Consider the following 26,601-nt stretch of genomic DNA (forward strand, 5'->3'; position numbering starts at 1 on the left):
CAATTATCTTAAGTTTACGAATTAAACACCTGCTAAAGAAGTAATGTGCAACCGACCTCCATTGTTCCCTCTGACTTCCTGATATTGGTCCATTGGCGTGATAATAATCATGCTGCATGTAGTAGTGAAAGTCCTTATCTGTTGTGGTATGTTATGCAAAGGGAAAAAAAACAATAAAAAGCGTTTAGGAAAAAAAGAAGTACGTGGTTACCGATCCAATTTCAAGATGTATCTGAGTTGTTCTGCACAGCTTTCATTACAAATGTCGGCAGGTTGGACTTGCCTGCTTTTGTCAGGGAAATGGCAGAGTTGCCATGTCTATTGCGAAATTCCTGTTGGCAGAGGGATAGAATTCCCCATCCGCACTAGCAATCATTGAACCACAAACAAATCATTGGTACACTATATTTGACTTTACTTTTACATGAGGCTTTTACTATACTTAGTATATCAAAGTTTATGAATTTTATACATTGACACAAATCGCCAAATCGACATTTAAAGGTGCTGCTTTAAGGATATGAGTGCCATATAGACAGAAGGGAAATGGTGGCTGACAATATACAACAATACAAGTTCATGGCTCTGGCACCAAAACAATAAATGGGTGTTTCCAGAGAAGGGTGGGTTGGAGAGATCGATAGCGTGCTTTCTGCAAAAATGCCTATCCTATAAAAACATACATGTCACAGATATTTATAGTGAATGACCTTTCACAGTCACACAGTCGCTTATCTGGTAACAGGTGAATGTGGGGGTGATTTAAAGTTTGGCAGATAGGGTACTCCATTGCAAATGCTACGAACTACCCTGTTCACCTAACTGATGGTCTGCACGCTACGTGTTGACTCAGTCGACTAAAAGCTTCCACTGATGGCTCAACAGAGGTGGGACCAAAAGCCCTAATTAGGGTGGACGGTGTGATGTTCTTTTTCTTTGTCTGTCACCACCAAGTAAAAACTGAAATAATGACTCATGCACCCAAGGGGGATGTAATTAGTTTTAGTTTTTCAATAGCTAACTGCCACCTTGGCAGCTAATTAAAAAAAAAATATATAAAGTTTGCCAACATTTGGTGGGTGGCTGTCAAAAACAATGGCGGCTACCAAATCTTTTGCATCTTGCTAGGATCCGCAATGACTGTGGTTCCTGTCAATCTACAGAGATCAGTGCTGGGCCAAAGGTGATCTCTAAATTTGGCAGCTGGAAATCTGAGTGTGGCAAGCATAATCCCCTTTGCCACCCTGACAAATGCAGTACCACCCGCTAAACTCTAGATCTGGCCCTAAACCTATTCTCCAAAATCTTTGTTATATGTATTTTCATGTTCCTGCACAATACATTTTATATAGATGCTGAGACAGCTACAGCCTCTGCAGCTTTTGCTGCAGAGTCCAGGGCCACACAGTTTTTAAGCTTATGCTTTCTCGTGTTTGCTGCATAAGTGTGATCTCTCCTTTGATGATGTTTTTTCCTTACTTGCAGGGCCTGTGCCAGCAGTGAGACGGACAGTGAGGCCGGAGACTTGATGGACCAGCAGTACGAAGAGATGAACAACAAGTTAAACTCCGTCACAGATCCTACAGGATTCCTAAGGATGGTCAGCAGGAACAACCTCTTCAACAGGTTAGAAATCAGCTTACCAAATGTAAAAATAGTCTTATCTGGAGAAAGAATAAACAATGTGACCAGGCACTGATAAAAGCATACCTTTATTTCCGCACTCGTGTGGCAGAGAGAAGAAATATACTGTTATTGTGGAATCATCAGTGTTGAACTTAGGTCCAGCTTAGGTATAAGAGGGCCGAATCCATTTAACATTTTCAGAACAGCCAGATATGATACAGGTACATACACCCAAAATAAAATGAAATGATGAACTTTGTCAGTGGTTAACCTGAGAGACTTGCACGGATCTGTTTACAAGCCATTGAGAGTTAACAGTCATTCAATTACGAGCCTCAGCTGAATACGCACATATACGTGTGTGGGTAATTAACAGTCATTATTGCCCTGGCAATTGAGCTATCAGAAAAATTTTCCCTTGGGAAAAGAAGGATTCAAAATACGCTTTTGTGAGTTTTAAGGGGTGTCATACAAGCCCACCTCTTACTCTTTTTCTTTGTGGCACCCACTTGTAGCTAAATGAGCGTAAATAGTAGAGTCCACTTGTGATTCAAGGCGGTGCAGTGATTTTCATGTAGCGGGTACAGGTAGAGCAAGTCATCAACCCTTGCCTCTTACCTGTCAAACCGCTCAGACCCTGTGTGTTTGATCACACAAAGTGGACATTAGAAGCACGAATGTTAGGGGTGATCACAGTATTGGGCTATCTGGTGTCTTAAATAGTTAATAAGCAAGAGCAGAATTTTGTTAACTTTTCATGCAGTGATAAATGATGGTTTGCCACTGGAACTTTTAAGGAAAGTCCTCAGTTGTTTGGATGGAAATGTGGAAGGCATTTGTTGACATATATACAGTAAATAAAGAGGACAACATAGGACAATCACACAAAGTACATTAACAACACAGTAAAAACATGAAAGGACAAGGTACGGCAAAAACAACCAGATCAGTGCAACGCAAGAGCCACAACACCATCACAACCAAATGCAACACAATACAAAAGCACGCCAACACAATCCTAGAATACAACATAAAAATACAACACATCACAAAAACGTGAAGCACAAAAACATCACAACCAGCACAACAGAAAGTAACCCACAACCATACGTGATAAAAAGCATAATGACAGGACAGAGCACAGCAAAACCGCAATTACACCAGCACATTACACAATAATACCAAAAGCATACTTTTACCACAGTAAAACAATACTACAGCAGTATGAGCACAGTACAATAACACCACAATACAAATGAAAATTAATTATGTTGGGTTGCTTTGTTTTGTGTGTTGTACTGACATACTGTGTAATTTCTTGTGTTGATAACTTGTCTTTTTTTCTGTGACCACTTTGTGTCATTGTGTTGTTTTATTGGTCCTTTGTATTTTTGTGTTGTATATTATTTTATTGCCGCATAATTGTGTTGGTATGTTTCGTTGTGTTATGCCCTTTTTCAATTATTGTGGTGGGTTGTTGCTGTATGAAAAGTATTTGTTGTAGTGGTTCTGTACCCCAACCGCAGTGTGTCTGCTTAAATATGTACAGTTATTATTGTCACACTTGACCACCATCTCAAATCTGCTTTCATAATATGACCGCAAAAGCATCACTAGCCAACATTGGTTTGTGATTAACCCCTGTATCGCATGACTGTCAATCAGGGGTTGAGGAGATTGGTGGAAGGGGGCAAAATACTCCAGCCTCGGTCATGTGAAGGATTAGCCCCTTCTGGAATTTGTCTTTTTTTGTGTAAATAGCATATTAGCAGAGCCTGCTAGTTACAGATTGCGTCATAGCTAGTGTTTAGAGAAGGTTGACGCAATCCTGCCAGGATGCAGAGCTTTGGCTCTAGTATTAAAAATAATATGTACTCCTCTTCTCACTGGTGCCTGCAGCTACAGACTTATTTTGAGGAATACTCGACTGTCCTACTGTTGGGCATACAACAGGACATCTATTAAAGGCCCAACATTGCTCGTCTTATGTCTTCATTCAACATGCCTCTTCCGTCTCTTCATCTTTATGGCTGCGTTATCGGACTGGACCAGGGACATAGCTATCAATAGTGCAGCGGGTGCAGTGGCACCAGTCTTAGGTATTTTACCAGTTAAGCAAAGTTCAATGGGTCCATTTAAGTTTTTTTTGTACCATGGCCAATGCCACCCTCGCTAATCCATTTGTTTGTTTTTGCACTTTATTCCAGAACGTTTTTCCACTGTGGTGTTGGGCCTTTGAAGGTCGGTTTTGAGAGCCTAGCGTAATTGTTGGGGCCTCTGTCACTTTCCTAAGCTCTCCAAGGTGACCTGATGTGGGCACACAGCAGGGGCTTCAAGAGCGATAAAGAGAGAGTGGAGGGAGAGGAGCGAACAAGAGAGACGGAGAATAAATAGATGGAAAGAGAGTGGGCGAAGGGGGAGGGCTGGTGGGAGCATTTTTGCCAGGGCTGCTCTTGCCCTGGTTACCTCGAGATACATTAAAAACAGTTTATTAATGTTTCTCTATATTAACATAACTGCCAAGTTTTCATTGTGCCTATTTGTGACATTTCTGTGCTATCAATATGATTTTTGTGACATCTCAATATTTTCGTACTGACACGATTGCGAGTGGAGCAAAGCAGCCATGTCTATGTAATTGATACATTTCACATATGACTACTTTTTTCACACTCAACTGATCTATGAACTGCCTTAAAGCGGCTGAAACTCTCCTGAATTGCTTACGCTATGCAACTTCCCTCCAATAATAGGGTCCTACTGAAAACTGTAACATTTGCTGCACCAGCATAACCAATATAAAAGCAGTAATCCTACAAAGAGAAAAGCGAGGTCTCGGCTCACAGTTTTACATTAGATCTACCAGAGTTACAATAAATTCCATAACAGTAACGCCTATTATATGCAGTGCTTAGAAACAATGGATGTTCAGTTTGAAGCACTGTATAAAAAGTACGTTATTAGGATAGTGCAGGCTTCTCCAAATAACTAGTGAGCTATTTGTGACTCTTCACCTACCCATAAGTGGCTCTCTCGATTGCAGCCCAGCCCACTAAATTATTAATATGTGTATGCAAAAAGTGAAAAGCATGTGTTCAAGATAAAAATGTGAGTTTTCAGAATCAGAATTAATAAGCTGATGTTTGGAGAAAAATGGTTGACTTCCCAAAATATATTTAACCTGATATTTGAGTGATAAACAATGTAATATTAGGGAGACATATTACTAGTATTATTAACTTGGTGCCAGGGGCGTTGCAGTAATGGCTATTACATATCAACCACTTAACGGCATTCCACGCTGACAAAACCTTTATAACATTACTGCTTGCAGACATAACTCATGAATTGTTTGTAATCTTGTGTAGGGTGGTCACTTATATATTGTTGCCTGATGTGGTCACTATGACAACATTTATAATAGTAGCTGGGGATGATTTTCTTTGAACACTGGTACCTCATATTATTATAGAAAAGGTTGGAGTCTCCTGGTATAGTGTCATGGCCTTTTTCCTCATTAAAATGTTGTTTAGTTTATGGATAATGCTGCACAGCAGACATCCTTCATTGATATTTGTAACATTTTCCCCAAGATTAAGTGGAAAGAATGTTGTGCAGCCAAGCTTTGGAAATAGTTGCTTACTCATATTAATAAAGTTTACTTAAATTCTTTTATTGATCTCCACCCTCATATTCGTTCCCACTCTCGTGGGTATTTCAGGTTGGGAAGTGGAATCCTCATGATAAATGCACTCTGGAATTAGGACAGATTAAAAAGTGAACCATGGCTCTCCTCCTAAAGGTCTATAACAGTCAGTCCCTGGTTCTAGCCACACACTGCTTCCACTCCAAGGGCTTTTCCACAGCCCCCTATGTACTGGGCTGCATCTTGCTCTTCCCATCTGAGACTGTCACAGATTGCTCTCCTGGGCTGACATGACTGTCTTTTCTCCATGACCTGTCTCAGCCATCTTCCCATCTGAGACTGTCACAGGCTGCTCTCCTGGGCTGGTCAAATTCCTCTTCACCACGGCTAGTCTCAGCCATCCTCCTTTCTGAGACTATCACAGACTGGTCCACAAGGATGCACTGACAGCCTCTTCACAAGGCCTTCCCAAAGTCAGAGACTGTCACATGCTGCTCTCCTGAGCTGACCTGACTGCCTCCTCACTATGGCCTGTCTCAGCCATGTTCCTGACTCAAGCTTTCCAGGTACACTATTACTGTCTGAGACTTTGGCCTCTGGATCAGAGGTTTGCACAGCGCAGCCGAATATCCCACATCTACTTGTAGTTGGAGCTCTGGAAGGTGGACCTATTGAGATGACAGTGCTACCAGTGAGGTCCTTGACCCAAATTGTATGTTTAAATCTCGGTAAAACTTGCTATGTGGAACACACCAGAAGTACTAGGGAGCCAGACTGGAAAAAAACTTAGGGAGGAAATTCAGATATTTAAATGGAAATCTTATGTGCTCATTCAGGTCATTTTCAACAGCTGCACAACAGGTTTCATTCTGACACCTTTCTAAAGCCACCTAGGAAACAGATGTCTGAAGTGACTAACCTGTCTCATTTTAATTGCAAGCCAAGATTTAGCTCTTGGATCGTGAGATGGACGGATGACAGCCCATTTGAAAGTCCCACACTCTCTGCACTTTCGTTGCCTGACAGAATGTGCTGCTTCTGGAGACTTCACATTCAAATGACCCTCAGTTTATATTGAATTCCTGTGAGGTGTAGATACGATACCCACAAACATGGGCGCATCCATTAATGATGTCTCAATAAACGAATCACCTCATCCCGTATAGACCTGTCAAGTGACCCACGTAGCGTGACAATATAAGGCCCCTGCTGGGATGCGAAAAAAATACTGAAATGCGTTAGTCTGACCCGAGTTGCGTGATTCCTGGCAGCGCTGTATTAAAGTTGAGTTTTCTAGTTACTCGAAACAGCCAAAAGACAGTGTCGTTCCTTAAAAGTTATTTAGCTCTACGCAGCTTTTCTATCGTATGGCCATTCAGTGCTCGCACATGGTGGATAGTACATAGTTTTGCTTTTGCTTTTCACTTGTGCTCGCAAGTTTTGCTGTGTTTTTTATGCAGCGGTGATGAGTATAGGAATGACTGCCGGGCTGAGTTCCCTTGCTGCTGTGTTCCTGTTTTTTCGCTTTCTCTTTTTTAATAAACCGAGGCCCTTGTTTCCTTTCATTATGTGGTTGTCATGTTGACAAACGTCTATTTGCCTTCCCTTGAAGGCCAGGCATTACAGAAGAGTCGTAGAAAGAGATGACTTGGACAGGCGCCAGACGATCTGCCATACAGAGGCTTCCAGCTGCTTTGTAAGGGGCGAAGTTATCATTGAAATCTCGCTCTTGATGTTATGTAATTTAAGCACTGGTGTAGGGAACACTGGGTTTTCGTTTATTTTACTAGATTGTCTTCATGAAAACAAAATTTACATAGAGTAGTACAACAGGGACCATATTACGTTAACGCAGAGTCCACATTTGCACCTAGTGCATTCCACACCTATGCGGCACAAGTTGGAATTGTGTGTCATATTACAAAAAATAAATTCGCTGCCCTCAGTGGCTCATGGCTGCACTTGGACAATGCAGCTTGGAAAGACAGAGGAGCTTGTTTAAACTACTGATCCACCCTTTAATGCAAGCAGAATAGCCTGCTTTTACAGAGGGATGAAGAGATAAACCTGCAGGCAAGTCCAATCTGTGACTACATCTACTGTAAGGGAAATTCTTGGACGGCCCCTAGAACCCTTGTATCCCCCAATGGATGTCCCCCGGAGGCATGCTGACTACACAGTTTTTATGTATCAGACAATCGGTGTACCTCTCAACAGCTTGGTTGCCCATGTGCCCAAGTCTGTAACATGGCACTTGAATTGGAAGCAAAGGTCTTACCTAACTTTCATGGGGCCAGAACCTCTTGCAAATGAGGCTACCCCCCTCCTTGGATTTGTTTTAGCCAAATCGTGGACCAGTTCTGTCTTTATTACAAAGGGCTGTACAAGTAGATGTGACAGTATCGGTTTAGTTTCTTTACTATTGATTGATCTGCTCTCATTCTCAGGCTGGATCTAGAGAGAGGTTCTCAATAGCCGGTTGCTGATGCCCTAGACTTTTGTTGCAACATTGTGTTGCTAGGGAAAGGCTGGACAATCGTTGTCGGTGCCAAGAACTGGTCGATGGTCAGAACTTTACGTTGGTGGGAAATGGGGGACTGTCAATGTAGACGCAAAGAGCTCCATGCTTGTGAAGTCTGGGGTCTGTATCCAGGAAGATCTTGTCAGCAGTCGGATGCAGTTATTGCATTTACCTTAATGAAGACCACTCACGGAAATAGTTATTTTCAAAACAAAGAACTCAGAGCCGCTGTTGTTTTTACCTGGAGTCCAGTTCTTGCAGTTTTAAGGTTGGAGAAGTACACTCTACCACCAGCCAAGGGTACAGGACTTGGTGGGCACTACTTGTGACTAACTCTAACAGAGGTCTGCAGCAAGGTCCAAGCAGGGCCAGTTCATGCTGGTCAGGTGGGTAGTTGCATTGAAAGGTCTCTGGAAGCTTGTTGTGTCCCTGTAACTCAAATGAAAGGTCAACCAACTGACCCTTAGAGTCACCTCTGGGCTCTAGGGTTCAAAGAAAGCAGGTCCAGTCTTACTTGAGGTGTTACACAGCGGAGCAGTCATCCTTTGAAGCCTCCACAGGTCCAAGAGTGCCATGATGAGAGGTTCTGGAGTTGCCAATTTTATATCCAGTGCCGGTGTGTTTGGGGGAGGGGTATGGGGTATGGGGGGGGGGGGACTGGTTATGGTCAGTTATTCTGTTTCACCTGGGTTTGGATCCAGACTGTGTAGGCAAAGGACAGACCGACCCAGTGTGGGCTACATGTACCAGAGAAAGGGCAGGCCTCTTCAGAAGTCAAGAAGCCCAGGAGATGCTGGGTACAGCCCCAGGCCTTGCTGCTCAGGTAAGGAGCACCCTTCTCCACTCCTAAGACCCTTTTGTCCCCTGTCTGGGAGGAATACACATCACAGCACAGGACAGCCAGTAACAGCTATGTGACCCTGGACATTTGGTTTAGGCAGAAAAATGTCAACTTTCTAAAAGTGGCATTTTCTAAATAGTAATTTAAAATCTGACTTTACCATTAAAGAGGATTGCAAGTTACAATTCAAATGAGTGGAAGAAGTATTTCTCTAGCTGTTCCCAATCAGAATGTATTGCTTATTAAATGTAATAAGGTAACCCAGTGTTAATCAATGGGAGGCTAGACTTGCTGTGGTGAATAACGACTTCGTGTTTTTTTTTACTGCTACGACATGTAAATCTCAAGACTGCATCTCCTGCTTTTTAAATACTGCTCGCTCTGCCTTCTGAACTGTTAGGGCCTACCTCAGAGTGACTTATATGTATTAGAAAGGAAGGTTTAGGCCTAGTAAAACATTTACTTTACCAGGTTGAAATGTCAGTTTTAAAACTGCACACACAGGCTGCAGTGGTATCACTGAAACATTTTACAGTACTACTTTAGTTTGTGTCACAATGAGTGTGGCAGCCACTTGCAGCATTTCTTTTACTGGCCATGGGTACATGTAGTAATTAATATGCCAATTAGCTGCATACCAATTTTACCATATCTTGAAGGGAAAGCACAAGCACATTACCATTGGTTTGCAGGAATGAAGTGCACAGAGTCCTACTGTCAACAAAAGCAAATTCAGTAAAAATAGGGTAGGGATGTCAAAAATGTAGGGGAATGCCACACAAAAGAGGGCCATTTCCTACAAGCACTATTGAATTGCGTAAATGTAACAGCTGCTATTTATAGTACTTTGAAATAGAAGCAATGAAGTAAGAAGCACTTTATAAAATATAAACACATAGGGGGTTATTCTAACTTTGGAGGAGTGTTAATCTGTCCCAAAAGTGACGGTAAAGTGACGGATATACCACCAGCCGTATTACGAGTTCCATAGGATATAATGGACTCGTAATACGGCTGGTGGTAAATCCGTCACTTTTCCGTCACTTTTGGGACGGATTAACACCTCCTCCAAAGTTAGAATAACCCCCATAGTTTTTATAGTTGTAGTCCATATGCAGATTTAGGCTTCATTAGTGTTTGTCAGTAAAATATAGAATTGAGTTAACAGTAATTTTGATGCTGCAATTCTTACATCAGCAAATTCAGTCCAATGAAACCACTGTTCTAAATCCCTATGTTTATAGTTGCTATACAAAGACACCCTTATATGCCCACAAGATAGGGGTCACAACTTATTATCCAAACAAAAAGTCAGGTAGAAGTCATTTGAATGGAGAAACTTCATCTGCACACCCGAGAAATCTACAATACATTTGATGACAAGATTTATGTTTCTACTGAATTGTACAAGAACAACAGTCTTAGTTTCTGCCATAAGTCCAAAAGTATGTTACTTAGATCCATTTGTAGTGCAATAAAAGGCAATGTGAACATTTGTGATGTGAAGTGCATACGGCATAGCGCTCACATAGTGATCATATTTACAACTATAAAATCCCTGTAACCTTTTATTTTTAAGCAAATTTTATATATATATATATGTGTATATATATATATTTCACTTAGAAAAGTGAACCAGTGACTGAACATTGGTGGGGTGCTTCATCACCCACAGTCCAGAAATATATATATATATATTTATAATTCAGTTAAAAAAGCAAAGGTTACAGGGATAGTTATGTTCTGCATTTACTCATATAAAACCATAGAAATTCAGCAGCTATAGTTAATGTTCTATATTAGTAAATTCAGAACTATAACGTCCCTGTAACCTTTTGTTTTTTTTAAAGTGAATTATATATTTTATATATATTTATATATATATATATATATATATATATATATATAAAATTCTGTTAAAAAACAAAGGTTACAGGGATGTTATAGTTAGGTTCTGAATTTGCTTAAATAAAACAATAGAAATTCAGCAGTTATAGTTAGAGTTCTTCCAAGCAACTATAACTAGTGCCCTAAGGTAAGTATAACTTGCGCCCCTGCCATACACAGTTTTTGTTCTTCAATTATTTGAGTGGTAATATTTCATTTACATTTTTAATGACGTTATAGAAGTTGTCATGAGTGCAGTGCATGGCAAGGGAGCTGGTTATAGTTACTTGAAATAACTATAACTGCAGAATTTCTGTGGTTTTATACACATACATTCAAAACCTAACTATAACATCCCTGTAACCCTTGTTTTTTCAGTGAATTTCTAAGTTTATTTTTAATTCTATCTTCTAACTATAACGTCCCTGTAAACTTTGGTATTTTCAGTGAATTTCTATTGTCTTTTTTAACGTAAAGTTATTTGAACTACTATATGTTAATTCAACGACTTTGCACACAGCCTTTGGTCATGCGTGGCGGGGTAACCACCCAAACCAGCCCTGCGCATGGCCTTCGGTCCTGAGCATCAGGGGTTGGCTGGATGGCCTGGGCTGTGGCCAGGCCCTGCGGCCCAGCTCCTACACTTACCCAATACTCCATCATTTTTTGCCCTCCGCTCCTACCTTCCTACTCCTTTTTGCCCTGTGTTTGTGCCTTTCTGCACATTTCTTGCCCTCTATTTGTGATTCTCTGTCCGTTTCTTGCTCTCTGTTTATGCCTCTCTGCCCATTTTCTGCTTGTTTCTTGCTGTCTGTTTGTACCTCCTTGCCCATTTCTTGCCCTCTGTTTGTGCCTCTTTGCCCTTTTTCTGCTTGTTTCTTTCCCTCCGTTTATGCCTCTCTGCCTGTTAATTGCCCTCTGTTTCTGCCCCTCTGCCCATATTCTGCTTATTTCTTGTCATCTGTCTGTGCCTTTTTGCTCATTCTAGCCCTCTGTTTGTGCCTCTCTGCCCATTTCTCGTCCTCTGTTTCTACCTCTGTGCCAGATTTCTGCTCCTTTCTTGCTCTGTCTGTGCCTTTCTGCTTGTTTCTCCTCCCTATTTATTCCTTTCTGCTTGTTTTTTCGCCCTATGTTTGTGGCTTTCTACTCTTTTTTTGCCCTCAGTTTGTGACTTTCTGCTTGTTTCTTGCCCATTTTTGCCTTTCTGCACATTACTGCCCCCTGTTTGTGCCTCTCTGTCCTTTTTTAATCTTTTTTTTGCCCTTTGTTTGTCCCTTTATGTTTGTTTCTGCATTCTGATTCTGCCTTTCTGTTACTTTCTTGCCCTTTGTTTGTGCCTTTCTGCTAGTTTCCTTACCTATGTTTCTGCCCTCTGTTTGTCCTTTCTGCTTGTTTCTGCCCTCTGTGTCTTCAGCTCTGCCAAGTACCACACATCAGGGGTTCGACTAACGCATTTTAATGTCTGCATCACCGCATTAAATTGAATTAGTCACGCATTTACATCTCCTCCGATGAATATGCAGGAAGGTGCTATGGTATGCTTAAGAACCAAAGTGCTTCAGGTGCTTGCTGTGGGGTTGCCTGCAGTGCCTGTACTTAACCATGCTTGGTGCTCACCACAATGTTTCTCCACAAGCGAGTCGAAAGGAAAAAAAAAAGCAGACATGTTGTAATGAGCTTCCATGGTTAATCTCAAAAGAAGGCTCCGCATTAGCCACGTAGACTCCACTTGGCACAGCAATCCCCTGCCTTCTTTTGTTTTCCCAGCGATAAGGGGATGATGCCACACTTGATGGCTCAAGGGTGCCTGAATTCATCCTTATTTTCCCTCACCAAACCACTGCGCGGGACAGATAGTTGTTAATGTGAAGCTGTGTGCACGGGGCGCAGGGCGGGATCTGTTTGCCCAGGATGTCTCCACCTCACATGGCTGCACAACTTTGGAGGGCTCACCTGCTTCTGCACCAGCCCCCTGACAATAGGTTTTTTTGTCAACCGTTCCTGCCCATCTCTTGTGGATTGCGGGAGGACCGGGTATGCTCCCAGTCTCAAGGCAGGTCGCCTTGAAGCCAGTACAGCGGCACCAGACTTACGTTCTGGGCACAGTCAGTGCCAGATCATGGTGAACGCTCAAGTCAAATAAACCATTTAATTACTCATATACTCATTAAAATGGTGGTGAAACATAGTATGCAAGTCGGAAAATATTTAAACTGATTTTACTGCTATAAAATTGTGTTGTTAGTAACAGCCTCGCAGCTCTCTGATTTTAGAGACAAAAGCTGGCTTTCACTCTTAGCAGCCCTCAGCCAAGCGTAGAAGAATTGGGGCAAAACCTTTTATGGGTAACATTTTCTTTTTACAATTTTATATAGCGTGAACTCAACCCAAAGGTATTGGAGGGCTTTATTTTCCCAGGTGCAGCACTGTTGTGATGGAGACATTTGGCAAGTAGGTCCAAAATTAATTGAACACTTTAATTATAAATGTTCCTCCTCAAAGGTCAGAGTTTTGTGGCAGTTTTGACCGCCAAGATATTCTAGCACAAAGGGTTAATATCCCTGCTGCAAAAAATATGTACTATTGTCCATTTCTGTAAAACTGTATTTCATGTATTTCACATACCTATGTGAGACACTGCTTTTCTCAAAGAAATCCTTTTGTTACTTGTGGAACATCTGCTGCACGGCACCCAGCGCTGAGCTGTGGAGGGTACTTTTGCAAAAATAACATGGGTTTAAAACCACCTGAATGACAGTGGGGCTGAATTCCCTGTGTGTCCAGGAGGTTTCAGGCAACAATATCAATGTTAAAAAATCTCTCGTCAATAATGTTCCTGTGGAGCAGATCAGAGTTTAGTTTACTGGCAGTTTTCATTCGTCATAAAGTAGCACAGACGGTTAATATGTCTGCTGCAGATAACATGAACCACTCATGTTTTCAGAACTGTGTTGTATGAGGATAGCTGTGAGTTACTGCCTTTCTCTCAGAAATCCTTTTTTTACATGTGCAACTTCTGCACACTTCACCTGGCGCTGAGCTGAGGGAGAGGAGAGTGCTTTGAATAAATAACATATTTGTTTTACTGTACGATCAGGTTACAGGAGCACTAGGTAAATGTCCTTCCATTTCTGGTGCTGCAGTTTTAAGATCTTCTTAGAGTTTCTTGTTGCTCAAAGGGGTGTCATTTCTAATATTTATATGTTTCCCTTTTCTCCATGTCTTGATTTTGCTTGAAAGAAAGTGTCACTCATGATCATTGAAATGTCACTCACATTTACACTAAAAGTATGAAAATGTCACACATAGCAATCTGACACCTTTGCAGCTACAGTTTTTGCCTTTCTTTCCCTTTTAGCCCCCTTTTTTGTGCCTTTCTCTGCATTTTCTTGTCCTATGTTTGTGCCTTTTTACTTGTTTCTAGCTCTTTGCGGGCTATCTGGGACCGCAGGGTGAGGCGTCCAAAGGCCCCAGCTGGCTCCCGCCTCCTGTGGGAGTCAATCAATCACTAGCTATAAAGAGCGGCTTATAACCTCAGAGGTCTCTAGGCGCTAGCTAGGGGATGGGGTCAGATGAAGAGCCAGGTCTTGAGATCCTTCCTGAACTGAGCCAGCAAGGGGGACTGCCTGAGGTGGAGCGGCATCATGTTCCAGGCCTGCGCTGTGAGATAGGAGAAGGATCTTCCTCTGGCCATGTTCTTCCTGTTCCTGGGGATGGTGGCGAGGGCCTGTTGAGCAGAACAGAGTTGTCTGGAGGGTTTGTAGAAGGAGCGGCGGTGGTTGAGGTAGGCAGGTCCGATGTTGTGAAGAGCCCTGCATCAGTGTGTCAGGAACTTGAAAATGATGCATTTATTGGCAGGGAGCCAGTTTAGGTCTCTCAAATGGGCGGAGATGTGGTTGTGGTGAGCGATGTCCAGAATCAATCTGGCCGCGGTGTTCTGCATTCTCTGAAGTCTAGTTTGAAGTTTCTTTTTGATTCCGGCATAGAGTGCAATGCCGTAGTCGAGTTTACTGCTGACTAGTGCATGAGTGACTGTCCTTTTTGCATCAGTGGGTATCCACTTGAAGATCTTCCAGAGTAGGTGGAGAGTGTGAAAGCATGTGGATGAAACAGTGTTGACTTGGCGGGTCATGGAAAGTGACAAGTCGAGGATGATGCTGAGGTTGCGTGCGTGTTCAGTAGGAGAGGGGGCAGTTCCGAGGGCGCTAGGCTACCAGGAGTCATCCCATTCAGTAGTGGTGTGGCCTAGGATGAGGATCTCCATCTTGTCCGAGTTTAGCTTGAGGCAGCTGTCTCACATCCAGTCGGCGATTTCCTTCTTTCCATTGTGAAAGCTCTCTTTGGCTGTTGATGGTTCGTTGGTCAGGAAGAGAATGAGTTGTGTGTCATTGACCTAAGAGACGATGTTGAGCCCGTGGTGTCTGACGAGCTTGATGAGCAGAGCCATCTAGAGGTTGAAGAGTGTGGGGCTCAGGGAGGATACTTGGGGCACTCCGCATCTGGTTTCTGTTGGCATTGAGGTAAAGGGCTGGAGCCTGACTCTCTGGGTTCAGCTGGTGAGGAAGGATCAGATCCACTCCAGGACTTTCCCGCGGGTGCCAGTGTTGTGTAGTCTGGTGCACAAGGTGGTGTGGGAGACGGAGACAAAGATGGCAGAGGTCGAGGAGGATGAGGGTGCTGTCTCGCTATGGTCCAGTAGAGAGTGGATGTCATCTGTGGCTGCTAGGAGTGAAGTTTAAGTGCTGTGGTTGCTCCTGAATCTGGATTGGGAGGGGTTGAGGATGTGGTTGGTCTCGATGAAGTTGGTGAGCTGTGTGTTGATCACTTTTCAATTACCTTGGTTGGAAAAGGGAGCAGTGAGATTGGCCTGTCGTTTTTCAGCACCGTTGGGTCTGCGGAGGGATTCTTTAGTAACGGGTTTATCGCTGCATGTTTCCAGGTGTCTGGGAAGGTGGCGGTCTCAATAGAACGGTTGATGGTGTGGCATAGTTTGGCTGCAATGGTGGATCTGGCTTGATTAAAGATGTGGTAGGGACAAGGACCCAAGGTTGTCCCAGAGTGGATGGTGTTCATGAGCCTTAGGGTGTCGTCCAGGGTGAGGAGGGTCCAGTGGTTCACAGTTGGCTGGTGGCTGGAGTTGGCATTGCTCCAGCAACCAAGGAGCTACTTTAAGTAGCAGCTCTCTGGTTGCTGGACCAATGTTTTCATCTCTTCCCTGCAGGCATATCTATGTGCAGGGAAGAGAGAAGAAAACTCCACTTTCTGACAGTGGGACCTGCTTGACAGATCCCTCGGTCAGTTCCCACCAAGCAAAAGCAAACAGCTATGACCCACAGCCGAGCACCCCAGGACATAGCAGGAGCTGGCCCTGAGGGGTGGCGGTCCCCAGGGCTATCAGTAGCTCCATGAGGGAAGCCATGCGGCCACACTCCAACAAGCATGGCCCCGGGGAGGTGGTGTCCCCTGAGCCTGCAGGTTGTCTTAAACAGCCCCCCTTTTCTTTTATTTGATCTTTGCCCCAGGGAGGTGGTAGTCCCCGGAGGCTGTGGGGTGCCACATGGCCCCCCCACCCAGTTTAGAGAATGCCCAGGGAGGTGGTGGTCCCTGGGCATGCAGTGGTGGGTGGCGCATTCCCCCTGCACACAGTTTAAAGAATGCCCTGGGGAGATGGCAGTCCCCAGGGCTGCGGGGGCTAGGCAGCCCTCCTGCACTGGATCTTCACATGTGCCCCTGGGAGGTGGCAGTCCCTGGTGCTGCGGGTGGGCTGGATGTCCTCCCTGCATTAAATTATAAATGAGCCTCAGGGAGGTGGTGGTCCTCGCGTTTGAGTGGGGTCAGGAGCCCCTCAATTAAAAACAACAATGCCCACAGGACCTGGCCCACCAGAGGGCTTAATAAAAAACAAGCGCAGGAGTATTGTGAATTTGTGGAAAATTATTTTAAAAAAAATGCTTTTTAGCCCTGGAGGCGGTCCCTGTGGGACCCCATCACCAGAGCTAAGGGGTAATAGTGTCTCTCCGCGGCCCCTTTTCTTTTTTTCACATTTGTTTTAGGGACTTGGCTGAAGCTGAGTCTAAAAGCAGCTGCCAACACTTCCTGGTTGGAAGTGTTGGCAGCCAATCAGAGCTGTGCATTTCCCTGCACGAGCTTGTCATTATTCGCAAGGTTGTTGTGGATTTCCTTAATTTTCTTAAACTACTGAAGGAACTTACACCCAGCATACCGGATTCTAGCTTTCTGCCAACTTAGGTGTAATTCTGCCCAATGGTTCGCACTATGGACGTGTCTAAAGGTCCTACGGGAATTAATTTGGGAAACACAAATTTTTTGATCGTCCTTTTTCTCTGACCCCACTTGACAGGTCACCCTGAAACTTTCCATGTGCAACAAGAATCACCGGAACACTTTTTTATGGAAAATTTTGTAAAGATTCATCAAACGGTGCCAAAGAGATAGGCAAGTCAAAAAACATGTTTTCTGTGGAAACATGGTCCTACCTATAACGACCTAGTGGTGACTGCCATATATATGACACAGTACAAAAGGCCAATAGCTGTTTAAGTTGGCAAAATAGGTCAAGAGTAGTTCAAGTGAACCAACAGTCCCTTATACGTTTCTCCTAAGTAACAACCAAATGGAAGGGAGTGTTGACTTTTCGATCCTAAATTATTCATAGGTTCTCTTCAGGACAGAGTTATCCGACTACCACACCATCACAGCGTGGTGTCTAGGTATGTCTTGTGCATTCGCTATCCAAAACAGTGCATATGAATCCTAATGAGAGAGAATTCCAAGGACAGCTCTTCCATTATATCCAATATAGCAGTTATGGCAACACCAGCCTAAGCATATGTACGGCCCATAACTTCACTCTGGGTCCAATACACTTGATGGGAGAACCCTTCGCACCTCACAAGTTTTACAGTCTGCGCGCACTTTAGTCACCATGTGATCATTATCTTGAAAAAGTAGAGGAGCTAAGGCACATGCATTGCTAATTTCTGCTTGCTTCTGTTTCCAAGTCGGGGGCCCTCTAATTCCACTTTGTTCACTGTATGCCTATCATTTCAGGGTTCCTCCCAGTGCCCCTTCCCCCCCAGAAGCACCGCTTCAATGGGCAAAACAAGGAATTGGTGCCTTATGTTTCTACAACAAAACGAAAGTCACCTAAACAACGACATTAAACTCAATCTCTAGCATAACATCCAGGTTGTAATCGGAAATGAATATGTATAATGAATCATTGTGTGATATTTACATGGTTTTAGTTAAGTCGAGTCATGAAGATGGCTTCTGTGACATTTGTATAAGGCAATACTAAATAGTGACTGTGGCAAAGCGATTTTATACATAAATTATTTGTGACAAAATGCTATTATTTGGACAATAAGTGTCCTTCATTAGTTTTGTTGTAGTGATATGAAATACAATTTTCTACATTTATCCATGTCCCAAATCTTCATTGTTGTTACTTACACTATGTTAGATGCCTTGTATTTAGACGATATCTACCAATGCTGTCAGGAATTGTCTGACCTGTCTCTTGCAGTCTTATTTCCTATGGAATTATCCGCATCTAGTTTGAGGCAGTGTTGTTCCTTCATAGAATAATTGTCCAAGATGAGTGTGCTATTTCGTACTTACGTGCACCACCTGTTCTGTGGTTAGCCACTCGACCTACAAAGAATATTGCCGTTGACAAATTATGGGCCGTCAGTGTATAATTCTTTTTTTAACGAATTCTCTTCAAGCGAGCACCACGTCCTCCTCAGCCTGTTAGTACCAGGTTGAAACATATGTTTATAAATCGTTGTGCTTTGCCTGATCCCATATCGTACATCAATTTCAGTTAAGTATTTTATCTTGGAGATGATTGATATCTCCTGCACAATGATTCTCAGCCACAAAATAGATTATAAGATTGGATAAAAAGCATGATCTTCCTATATCTCAAAAGTAAAGCATTCACTGTGCATTTTGAGAGATATTGCAGTCTACAAATCAAGCCAGTCTCATCCTAGATTAGGAGGAATTCATTTAGGAATCCAGACGAGGAACAAATCGCGCTTGTGTCAAATACAAGACTCTTTGAAATAAAGAAGACAAACATCAAGAGTTTTCAATGAACTAACATGGTAGTTTGCGCTTGGTCCCAAGTAAGTTGGCATTCCAAGAGCATTCTATATTTTAGGCCTGACATTTAGTCAAAGTGCACAAAAAGGGTCAAACCAAAAGATTTTTTGTTAAAAGATCAGTGACTAAAATTGCAATTACTTTCTTGTGGCTGTTGAGTTTCACTTCCCTAAGTGGTGAAATCTGTCACACTCTGCTGTGACTGAGTGATTCATTTATTATTTTTATATAGCGCTCATGTACTGTGAAATGTAGGATACTTCACAATATAACAGTAACAATGACGCAAGTGTCTTACACTGAATGATGAAAACAATATGATCAAGCATGTTCACATTAGACAAAAGCAAGGTAAATCGAGTATGCTCTCATGTGATGAAAGTAAGGTAGATACATCAGGATAAATTGAGGAGGTGGAAAAGGGGCTGAAGGGAAGACAGAGGAGGAGTTAAGTTAATATCAGACCACAAATAACAAAAGATTCAAGAAAGGAGGAACTTTGGAGGGAACAGCAAGTGCTGGTGAGGGTGAAATGAGACCAGAACAATGTACACGTGACAAGTATGAATAATATAGATTTATCTTACAGACCTGTTTTTTTCCAGCCTGCAAGAATCTAATACATCACCTTTACAGGTACCAGTGACCAGGGGATTGTGGCATCATCTTTGGATCATTGGTTGTTTGTTGAAGATGTATGTTCTTGCTTGTTTTGTTGTAGAAGTACCTACAAGCAGATTGTCTCTTCCACCAGAAGTACCAAAATCTAAAAGAGAACGGGCCAGATTTAAGGAAAAAATGACTGTGCACGTCACTGCTCCAAATTTGGCAGCATCACACACCGTCATTTTCACAACTCAGGGATGCGCCATATTTAATAGACTACAGTGCAGCCCTGTGTTTCCCCGTGCGCCAGTGCTGAGTTTGCTGCCATGCGCCAGCGCAGCAAACCTTGCACCATTGTCCAAGGACACCTTCCTGCACAAAACAAACTTAAATGGCAATTTGCTCCTATGTGTGCTGAAGAATGCAGCACACATAGAAAGAGCAAAAAATGAGGAGAAATTAAAGCATTTCTTCTCGTTGTGCCCTGTTAACGCCATCTCTGAGGTGGCGTTAGAGTTTGTCGCTGCCTCAGGTTTCTGAAAACTCGTAAATCTGAAGCAGCGTCAAAATGCAATGGGTGTTGCTGAGGCATGCACAAAGCAACACCCATTCCACACCCCTTCCACACAAAGGCCCTCATTCTGACCCTGGCGGTCGGTGATAAAGCGGCGGCCAACCCGCCAACAGGCCGGCGGTCCAATATATGCAATTCTGACCCTGGCGGGAACCGCCAACACAGCCCGCCGCATTAACACTCCGCCCGCCACGGCGGAACAAACAAACAGCGCGGCGGTCCCCGCCAACAGCCAGGCGGCAGACAATGTACCGCCCACCCTATCACGACCCACCAATCCGCCACCTTTTCCGGGGCGGGAGCACCGCCGATAAAAACACGGCGGAAACAGACTACGAACGGGAAAACGCTCACCTCCACATACACCACGCGAGATTCCGGCAGTATGGAACCCGAGTTGCAGGTCATCCCCGCACTCCTATACCTGCTCCTGTACCAGGAGCACGCCCGGCGGCGCGGAAGACATCGGTGAGTACTGCACCTACGACACAGGGGAGGCAAAAGATTACCGGCACACACCCACCCACCCACACCCACTACAACACACACATCAATGCATTCCCACAGATCACTGACACAACCCACAAACCCCCCCCTTCCGAAATAATGCAAAGACCAAAAGAAGAGATCTCAAACGGGCAGATATATTGAAAAATGGACAGCAGTAATCCAAATAAATAAATAAACTATGTACAAAATATATACAGCTACTAAATGTAGTCCAACCACTGTCCGTGGACCACAGGGGTCCTGGGCAAAGGGGCAAGGCCCAGTCCCACGACAAGAACTCCACGGAGAGAACACCGCAGGGGCATCAAAAAGAAAAAAGGACCGGCACCTCAGGGGGAAAGGAAGGGGGGGCACCTCAGCCACTTGAGTACACGACGCCAGATCCACGAGGGGACTCCATGACCACTGGCCCATCCTGGGGAGAGCAAAGCCACAGTCCAAACAGTCCATACAGTGGGTGGCCTGCCCACTGGGCCATCCTGGGGAGAGCCAAGCCACAGTCCAAACAGTCCATACAGTGGGTGGCCTGCTCACTGGGCCATCCTGGGGAGAGCAAAGCCACAGTCCAAACAGTCCATACAGTGGGTGGCCTGCCCACTGGGCCATCCTGGGGAGAGCAAAGCCACAGTCCAAACAGTCCATACAGTGGGTGGCCTGCCCACTGGGCCATCCTGGGGAGAGCCAAGCCACAGTCCATACAGTCCATACAGTGGGTGGCCTGCCCACTGGGCCATCCTGGGGAGAGCTAAGCCACAGTCCAAACAGTCCATACAGTGGGTGGCCTGCCCACTGGGCCATCCTGGGGAGAGCAAAGCCACAGTCCAAACAGTCCATAACAGACTCCACTGCCACTGGAGGAGGCATGTTGGCCAGAGGACATCCTGCAGCCCTGCCCGAGACAGATCCTGCCCTGCCACGTCTGCCAAAGGGCCAGCGGTTCCTGCCTGGAAGGGCCCAGTTCAGCGGTTCTTGCCTTGAAGGGCCCAGTTCAGCGGATCTTGCCTTGAAGGGCCCAGTTCAGCGGTTCTTGCCTTGAAGGGCCCAGTTCAGTGGTTCTTGCCTTGAAGGGCCCAGTTCAGCGGTTCTTGCCTTGAAGGGCCCAGTTCAGTGGTTCTTGCCTTGAAGGGCCCAGTTCAGCGGTTCTTGCCTTGAAGGGCCCAGTTAAGCGGTTCTTGAGACGGCGGTCCCCAGCGGAGCGGTGCTGGAGATGGCGGGGCCCAGTTCAGCGGTTCTTGCCTTGAAGGGCCCAGTTCAGCGGTACTTGAGACGGCAGTCCCCAGCGGAGCGGTGCTGGAGACGGCGGCCATTCTATGGCCAACTGCTCATTGCCTGGTGGTGCCCTCCTGGGCAGCGGGGATGGTGCTCCTTCAATGCCCACCTGGGCTGTGGGTGGTGGGGCCCTCCTGGCCAGCTGGGCTGGGTCCTCCCTGGGCAGCGGCTATGGGGGTGGTGGGCTCTCCCGGGGCAGCTGTGCCGGTTCCTCCCGGGGCAGCGGCTATGGGGGTTGCGGGCTCCTCCTGGGCAGCTGTGACGGGTCCTCCATGGGCAGCAGGCCTGCTGCCTGACTTCTCCGCCTTGCTGCCCTTGCCCTCCTTAGTCGGGAGTCTGTGGCCCTTTCCTCCCTTTGGAGTTGTGGCTGTTGACGGTGGCTGGCTAGTGTCCTGGGGGGATATCGAATCCGGGCTCCGGCGGCGGCCCTTCCGCCTTCTGCTCCTCTTCACAGGGGGTGGGCTGGCTGTCCCCTTGCTGCTGGGCGAAGATCCAGACCTGCGGGCTGGTGGGCTCCAATACCCCTGCACCCTTGTCAAGGGGGCTGCAGGGCTGGTGGTGGCTGAGGTGCTCTTTTTACCCCAACGAGAAGGAGGGGGGGGCTCAGGGTCAGGAAAGAAGGTAGCAGTAGAGATATAGATTTTCTTGGGACAATGGAGAGTGGTAGGTACAGTGGGTATGGGAGTGGAGGGAGAGGATGTGGTTGTAGGCGAGACAAGTTTGCTGTCTTTGGGTGCAGGTGCAGGAGCGGGAGGCTGTCGTGAGGTGGATGGCTGTTGGGTGGGTGGGTGGCTGCGTTTGTGTAGTGTGGAAGAGGGGGTGACAGACACAGTGGGAGAGGACACAGGGGACGTGTAAATGGTAGTGGGGGTGGTGACTGCACGTGTGCGGACTGGAGTGGAGGGTATGCTGGTGATGGAAACACTGGCTGATGGTGAGGTGAATGAAGGTGTGAGTGTAGACGTCACAGGGAGGGAGGAGGGAGACGAGGAGGTGGGGGTCACAGAGGTGGTAGTGACTGTTGGCATGTCTGCATCGGAATGTTGCTTGAGTGAATGTCTGCGTGATCTGTGGTGCTTATGTTTGGATGAGCTGCTCTTGGGTGTTGAGGTGTGTGCAGGCTGGTCTGATGGCGTGGGTGGGACAGGCAGAGGAACAGGAGACTGGGAGGAGGGAGTTAGTAGAGGGAGGCAGGAGACAGGGACAATGGCTGCCGTCAGTGCTGAGGCCAGAGCCTGGAACGATCGCTGATGGGCAGCCTGACCCGAATGAATGCCCTCCAGGTACGCATTGCTGCGATGAACCTCCCTCTCCACCCCCTGGATGGCATTCAAAAGGGTAGTCTGCCCAACAATGAGCGTTCGGAGGAGGTCAATGACCTCCTCACTGAGGGCAGCAGGGGTAACAGGGGCAGGGCCTGAGGTGCCTGGGGCGAAGGAGATGCCCGGCTTCCTGGCAGAGCGGGCACGGGGCGAACGCTGAGGGGCTGCTGGGAGGGCGGAGATGGTGCGCTGGGTGGCGGCTGTACCTGTAATGGCGGGGGGCACGGATGGTGCCACCCCCGCAAGGGAGCTCCCTTCCGAGGACGTGTCCGTGTCGCTGCAGGGTCCAGTCGTCCCCGTTGTGGAGCTCCCCTCGCCCTCCGTCTCACTGGTCCAGTCAGACTCTGTGGCATGGCCCTCCTGGGCCATGTGAGATGCAGCTCCCTCCTGCCCCGATGCCACTTCTCCTCCGCCTGATGATGCTGATGCACACAAGCACACAAAGACAAACAAAAAGGGGGGGGAGAGAGAAATAAAGAGATTTTGAGTACATGGATCACCGGTACAGTTAGCGGACATGACAGACACAGATGCCCCCTGCACTAAGTTGCGCACTTGGGGTCCGCTACGCATTCCGTGGAACATGCCCTACACGCCTAGAGTTGACAACTGCACCCATGGATGACACGGCCCAGGGATGGCTGTACTGACACACTACTGAGGGTGGTGGCTGGGGACACAGGGGCTTACGGGGGTGCCCAGCCTACAGATATCGCCCTGGCCTAGGGGGACCCACAGCCCATCTCCCCCACCCAGACACCTCCACTGCGCGACAACAGAGTAGATGATGCTTGTACTCACCCCCTTGTGTCTGCTGTGCTGCCCTCACGCGCCCATCCAAATCAGGGTAGGCCACCGCCAGGATCCGGAACATCAGGGGGGTCAGTTGACGGCAGGCACCCCGCCTACGTTGGGAGGCCATCCCCAGCAGAGACTCGGCGGTCTTCTTGGTCCCGCGGCGGATGTCCTCCCACCTCTTGCGGCAGTGGGTGCCCCGTCGATGGTGGACCCCCAGGGTCCGGACTTCCATGGCGATGGCACGCCAAATCCCGATCTTCTCATGGGCGCGGACCTATGTGACACGTACAGGGAGGGAGAAATACCACGTTCAAGTTTGTCTGCATTTTCGTTTCCAGTGGCCCAACGCCCCCCATCCCCGCCAGGCCCCCCGCCATGCCCCCCGCCAGGCCCAACATGCCCCCCATCCCCGCCAGGCCCCCCGCCAGGCCCAACATGCCCCCCATCCCCGCCAGGCCCCCCGCCAGCCCCAACATGCCCCCCATCCCCGTCAGGCCCCCCGCCAGGCCCCCCGCCAGGCCCAACATGCCCCCCATCCCCGCCAGGCCCCCCGCCAGGCCCCCCGCCAGGCCCAACATGCCCCCCATCCCCGCCAGGCCCCCCGCCAGGCACCTCGCCAGGCCCAACATGCCCCCCATCCCCGCCAGGCCCCCCGCCAGGCCCCCCGCCAGCCCCAACATGCCCCCCATCCCCGCCAGGCCCCCCGCCAGCCCCAACATGCCCCCCATCCCCGCCAGGCCCCCCGCCAGCCCCCCAAGCCAGCCAGTGGCCCCAAATCCATATTGAATTAAACTCACTTGTTGGTCTGGAGGACCGTAGAGTAGCGCATACTGGGGGAGGACCCCATCCACAAGTTTCTCCAACTCCTCTCCAGTGAAGGCAGGGGCCCTTTCCCCAGTCGCAGCAGCCATTGTCCCTTCCAGACCGAGGTCACAGCAACACTTGCAGTATAGGTCCTCTCCTGTGAAAGTTCAAGTCGCAAGTGGATAAGTAGATAGGAAATGGCGGTCACGTCCGCGGCGGTGCGTACCGCGGCGGGGCGTACCGCCACGGCCGGCGCCCTTCGCCATTGGCTCCTGAAACCCATAGGCTTCAATGTTAACCAATGCGGCTTTGCGCCGCGGTCTTCGCCCGCCGACCGCCGCGGTGTGCCACGCCAGAGCATTGACCTCACATCCCATTGTCACACTTCACAGGTCAGGCAGCCGCCATTTCGAGGGTCCACATGGCTCAATTTCAACTGCGTCACACAGGCCTAGGCCTTGCATAGCCACTCAGACACGCCATTCACTGCATAGAGAATCGTTTACTGTGCAAGCTGTGAGTACGTACCTGTGGGTTGCTTGACTCTGTGCTCCATGTTGTCCTTCCTAGGCACCGTCCGCTGGGTTTGGCGAGGAGACGGATGAATCCTCGCGTGTACCGACCGCTGGTGGACCTGTCGACAATGGAAGAACGCCACATTCTCCTGACCTACCGGCTTGACCGTGCCACTATACATGAACTGTGTGCCCAGCTGGAGCCCGACCTGATGTCCCCCATCCGCCAACCCACAGGGATTCCCCCTCTGGTGCAGGTCCTGTCAGTACTCCATTTCCTGGCAAGTGGGTCATTTCAGACAACAGTGGGAATTGCTTCTGGGATGTCTCAGCCCATGTTTTCGAAGGTGTTATCCAGAGTGTTGTCTGCCCTGATGAAATACGTGAGGAGCTACATCATTTTCCCTGAGGTGGGCGAATTGGCTGCAGTGAAGGGTGATTTCTATGCCCTTGGACATATTCCCAACGTCATTGGTGCCATTGATGGGACCCATGTGGCTTTGGTTCCCCCAAGAGACAGGGAGCAGGTGTACAGGTACAGAAAAAGTTACCATTCCATGAACATCCAGGTGGTGTGTTTGGCTGACCAGTACATCTCGCATGTAAATGCCAAGTTCCCTGGGTCAGTGCATGACACCTACATCCTGAGGAATAGCAGCATCCCTTACGTGATGGAACAGCTAGAGAGACACCGTGTATGGCTATTGAGGGACTCTGGGTACCCCAACCTGTCGTGGCTACTGACCCCAGTAAGGAATCCCCGGACCAGGGCAGAGGAACGGTACAATGAGGCCCATGGGCGTACTAGGAGGGTGATCGAACGCACCTTTGGCCTCCTAAAGGCCAGGTTTAGGTGCCTGCATATGACAGGTGGATCCCTAATGTACTCACCTAAGAAGGTGTGTAACATCATCGTGGCCTGCTGCATGCTTCACAACCTGGCTTTGCGCCGCCAGGTGCCTTTCCTGCAGGAGGATGGTCGAGGCGGTGGTGTAGTGGCAGCTGTGGAACCTGTGGAGAGTGACGCGGAGGAAGACGACGGGGCTGAAACAGACAACAGGGACAGAATCATTGAACAGTACTTCCAATAGGACACAGGTAACAATTCAAACATAATTTAGTGAATGTGAACTACTCTCCTGCATCTCTGCTGCCTGTCTATTTGCCCCAGTGTATGATGACTGAGTTGTGGCTTTTCCATCCCTATTTCAGATATGGGGTCCCCACTACGAGTCCTGTGCTTCGTTTCCCCATGGACTACAGCTTTGTGGCAGCTGTTTGTTGACTTCACTATGTACAAGGACATATTTGCACTGTCATGTCAATTACAATATTTTGAAATCACAGCCAGACTCCAGATAGTTTTGTGCTAAATGGGTGTTTATTTCAGTGCTCAAAATGGGATGGGTGGTTTCAAGTGGGTGGGGGCTATGGTGAAGGAATGTCCATGGCAGAGTCCAGAGTAACAGTCACACAGGTGCATTGTCCAGAGGCCTGTGGAGAGATGGAGCATGGGCAGTTCAAGGATGGACAGGGTGACAATGTGGGA

General features: G+C 47.1%; 1 protein-coding gene across 3 annotated transcripts in view; it reads left to right on the top strand.

The window, feature by feature from the left end:
• The window catches only part of TTC28 (tetratricopeptide repeat domain 28), a 1,605,451-nt gene that overhangs the window by 1,425,795 nt on the left and 153,055 nt on the right, over nt 1-26,601 (top strand). For all 3 annotated transcript variants that reach the window (XM_069214676.1, XM_069214678.1, XM_069214677.1), the window contains one exon: nt 1,486-1,626. In XM_069214676.1, coding sequence (XP_069070777.1) covers nt 1,486-1,626 — 141 coding nt within the window. The remainder of the gene's footprint in view (nt 1-1,485; nt 1,627-26,601) is intronic.

This window comes from Pleurodeles waltl, chromosome 11 (genome assembly GCF_031143425.1).
Source record: "Pleurodeles waltl isolate 20211129_DDA chromosome 11, aPleWal1.hap1.20221129, whole genome shotgun sequence".
Taxonomy (NCBI): Eukaryota; Metazoa; Chordata; class Amphibia; order Caudata; family Salamandridae; genus Pleurodeles; species Pleurodeles waltl.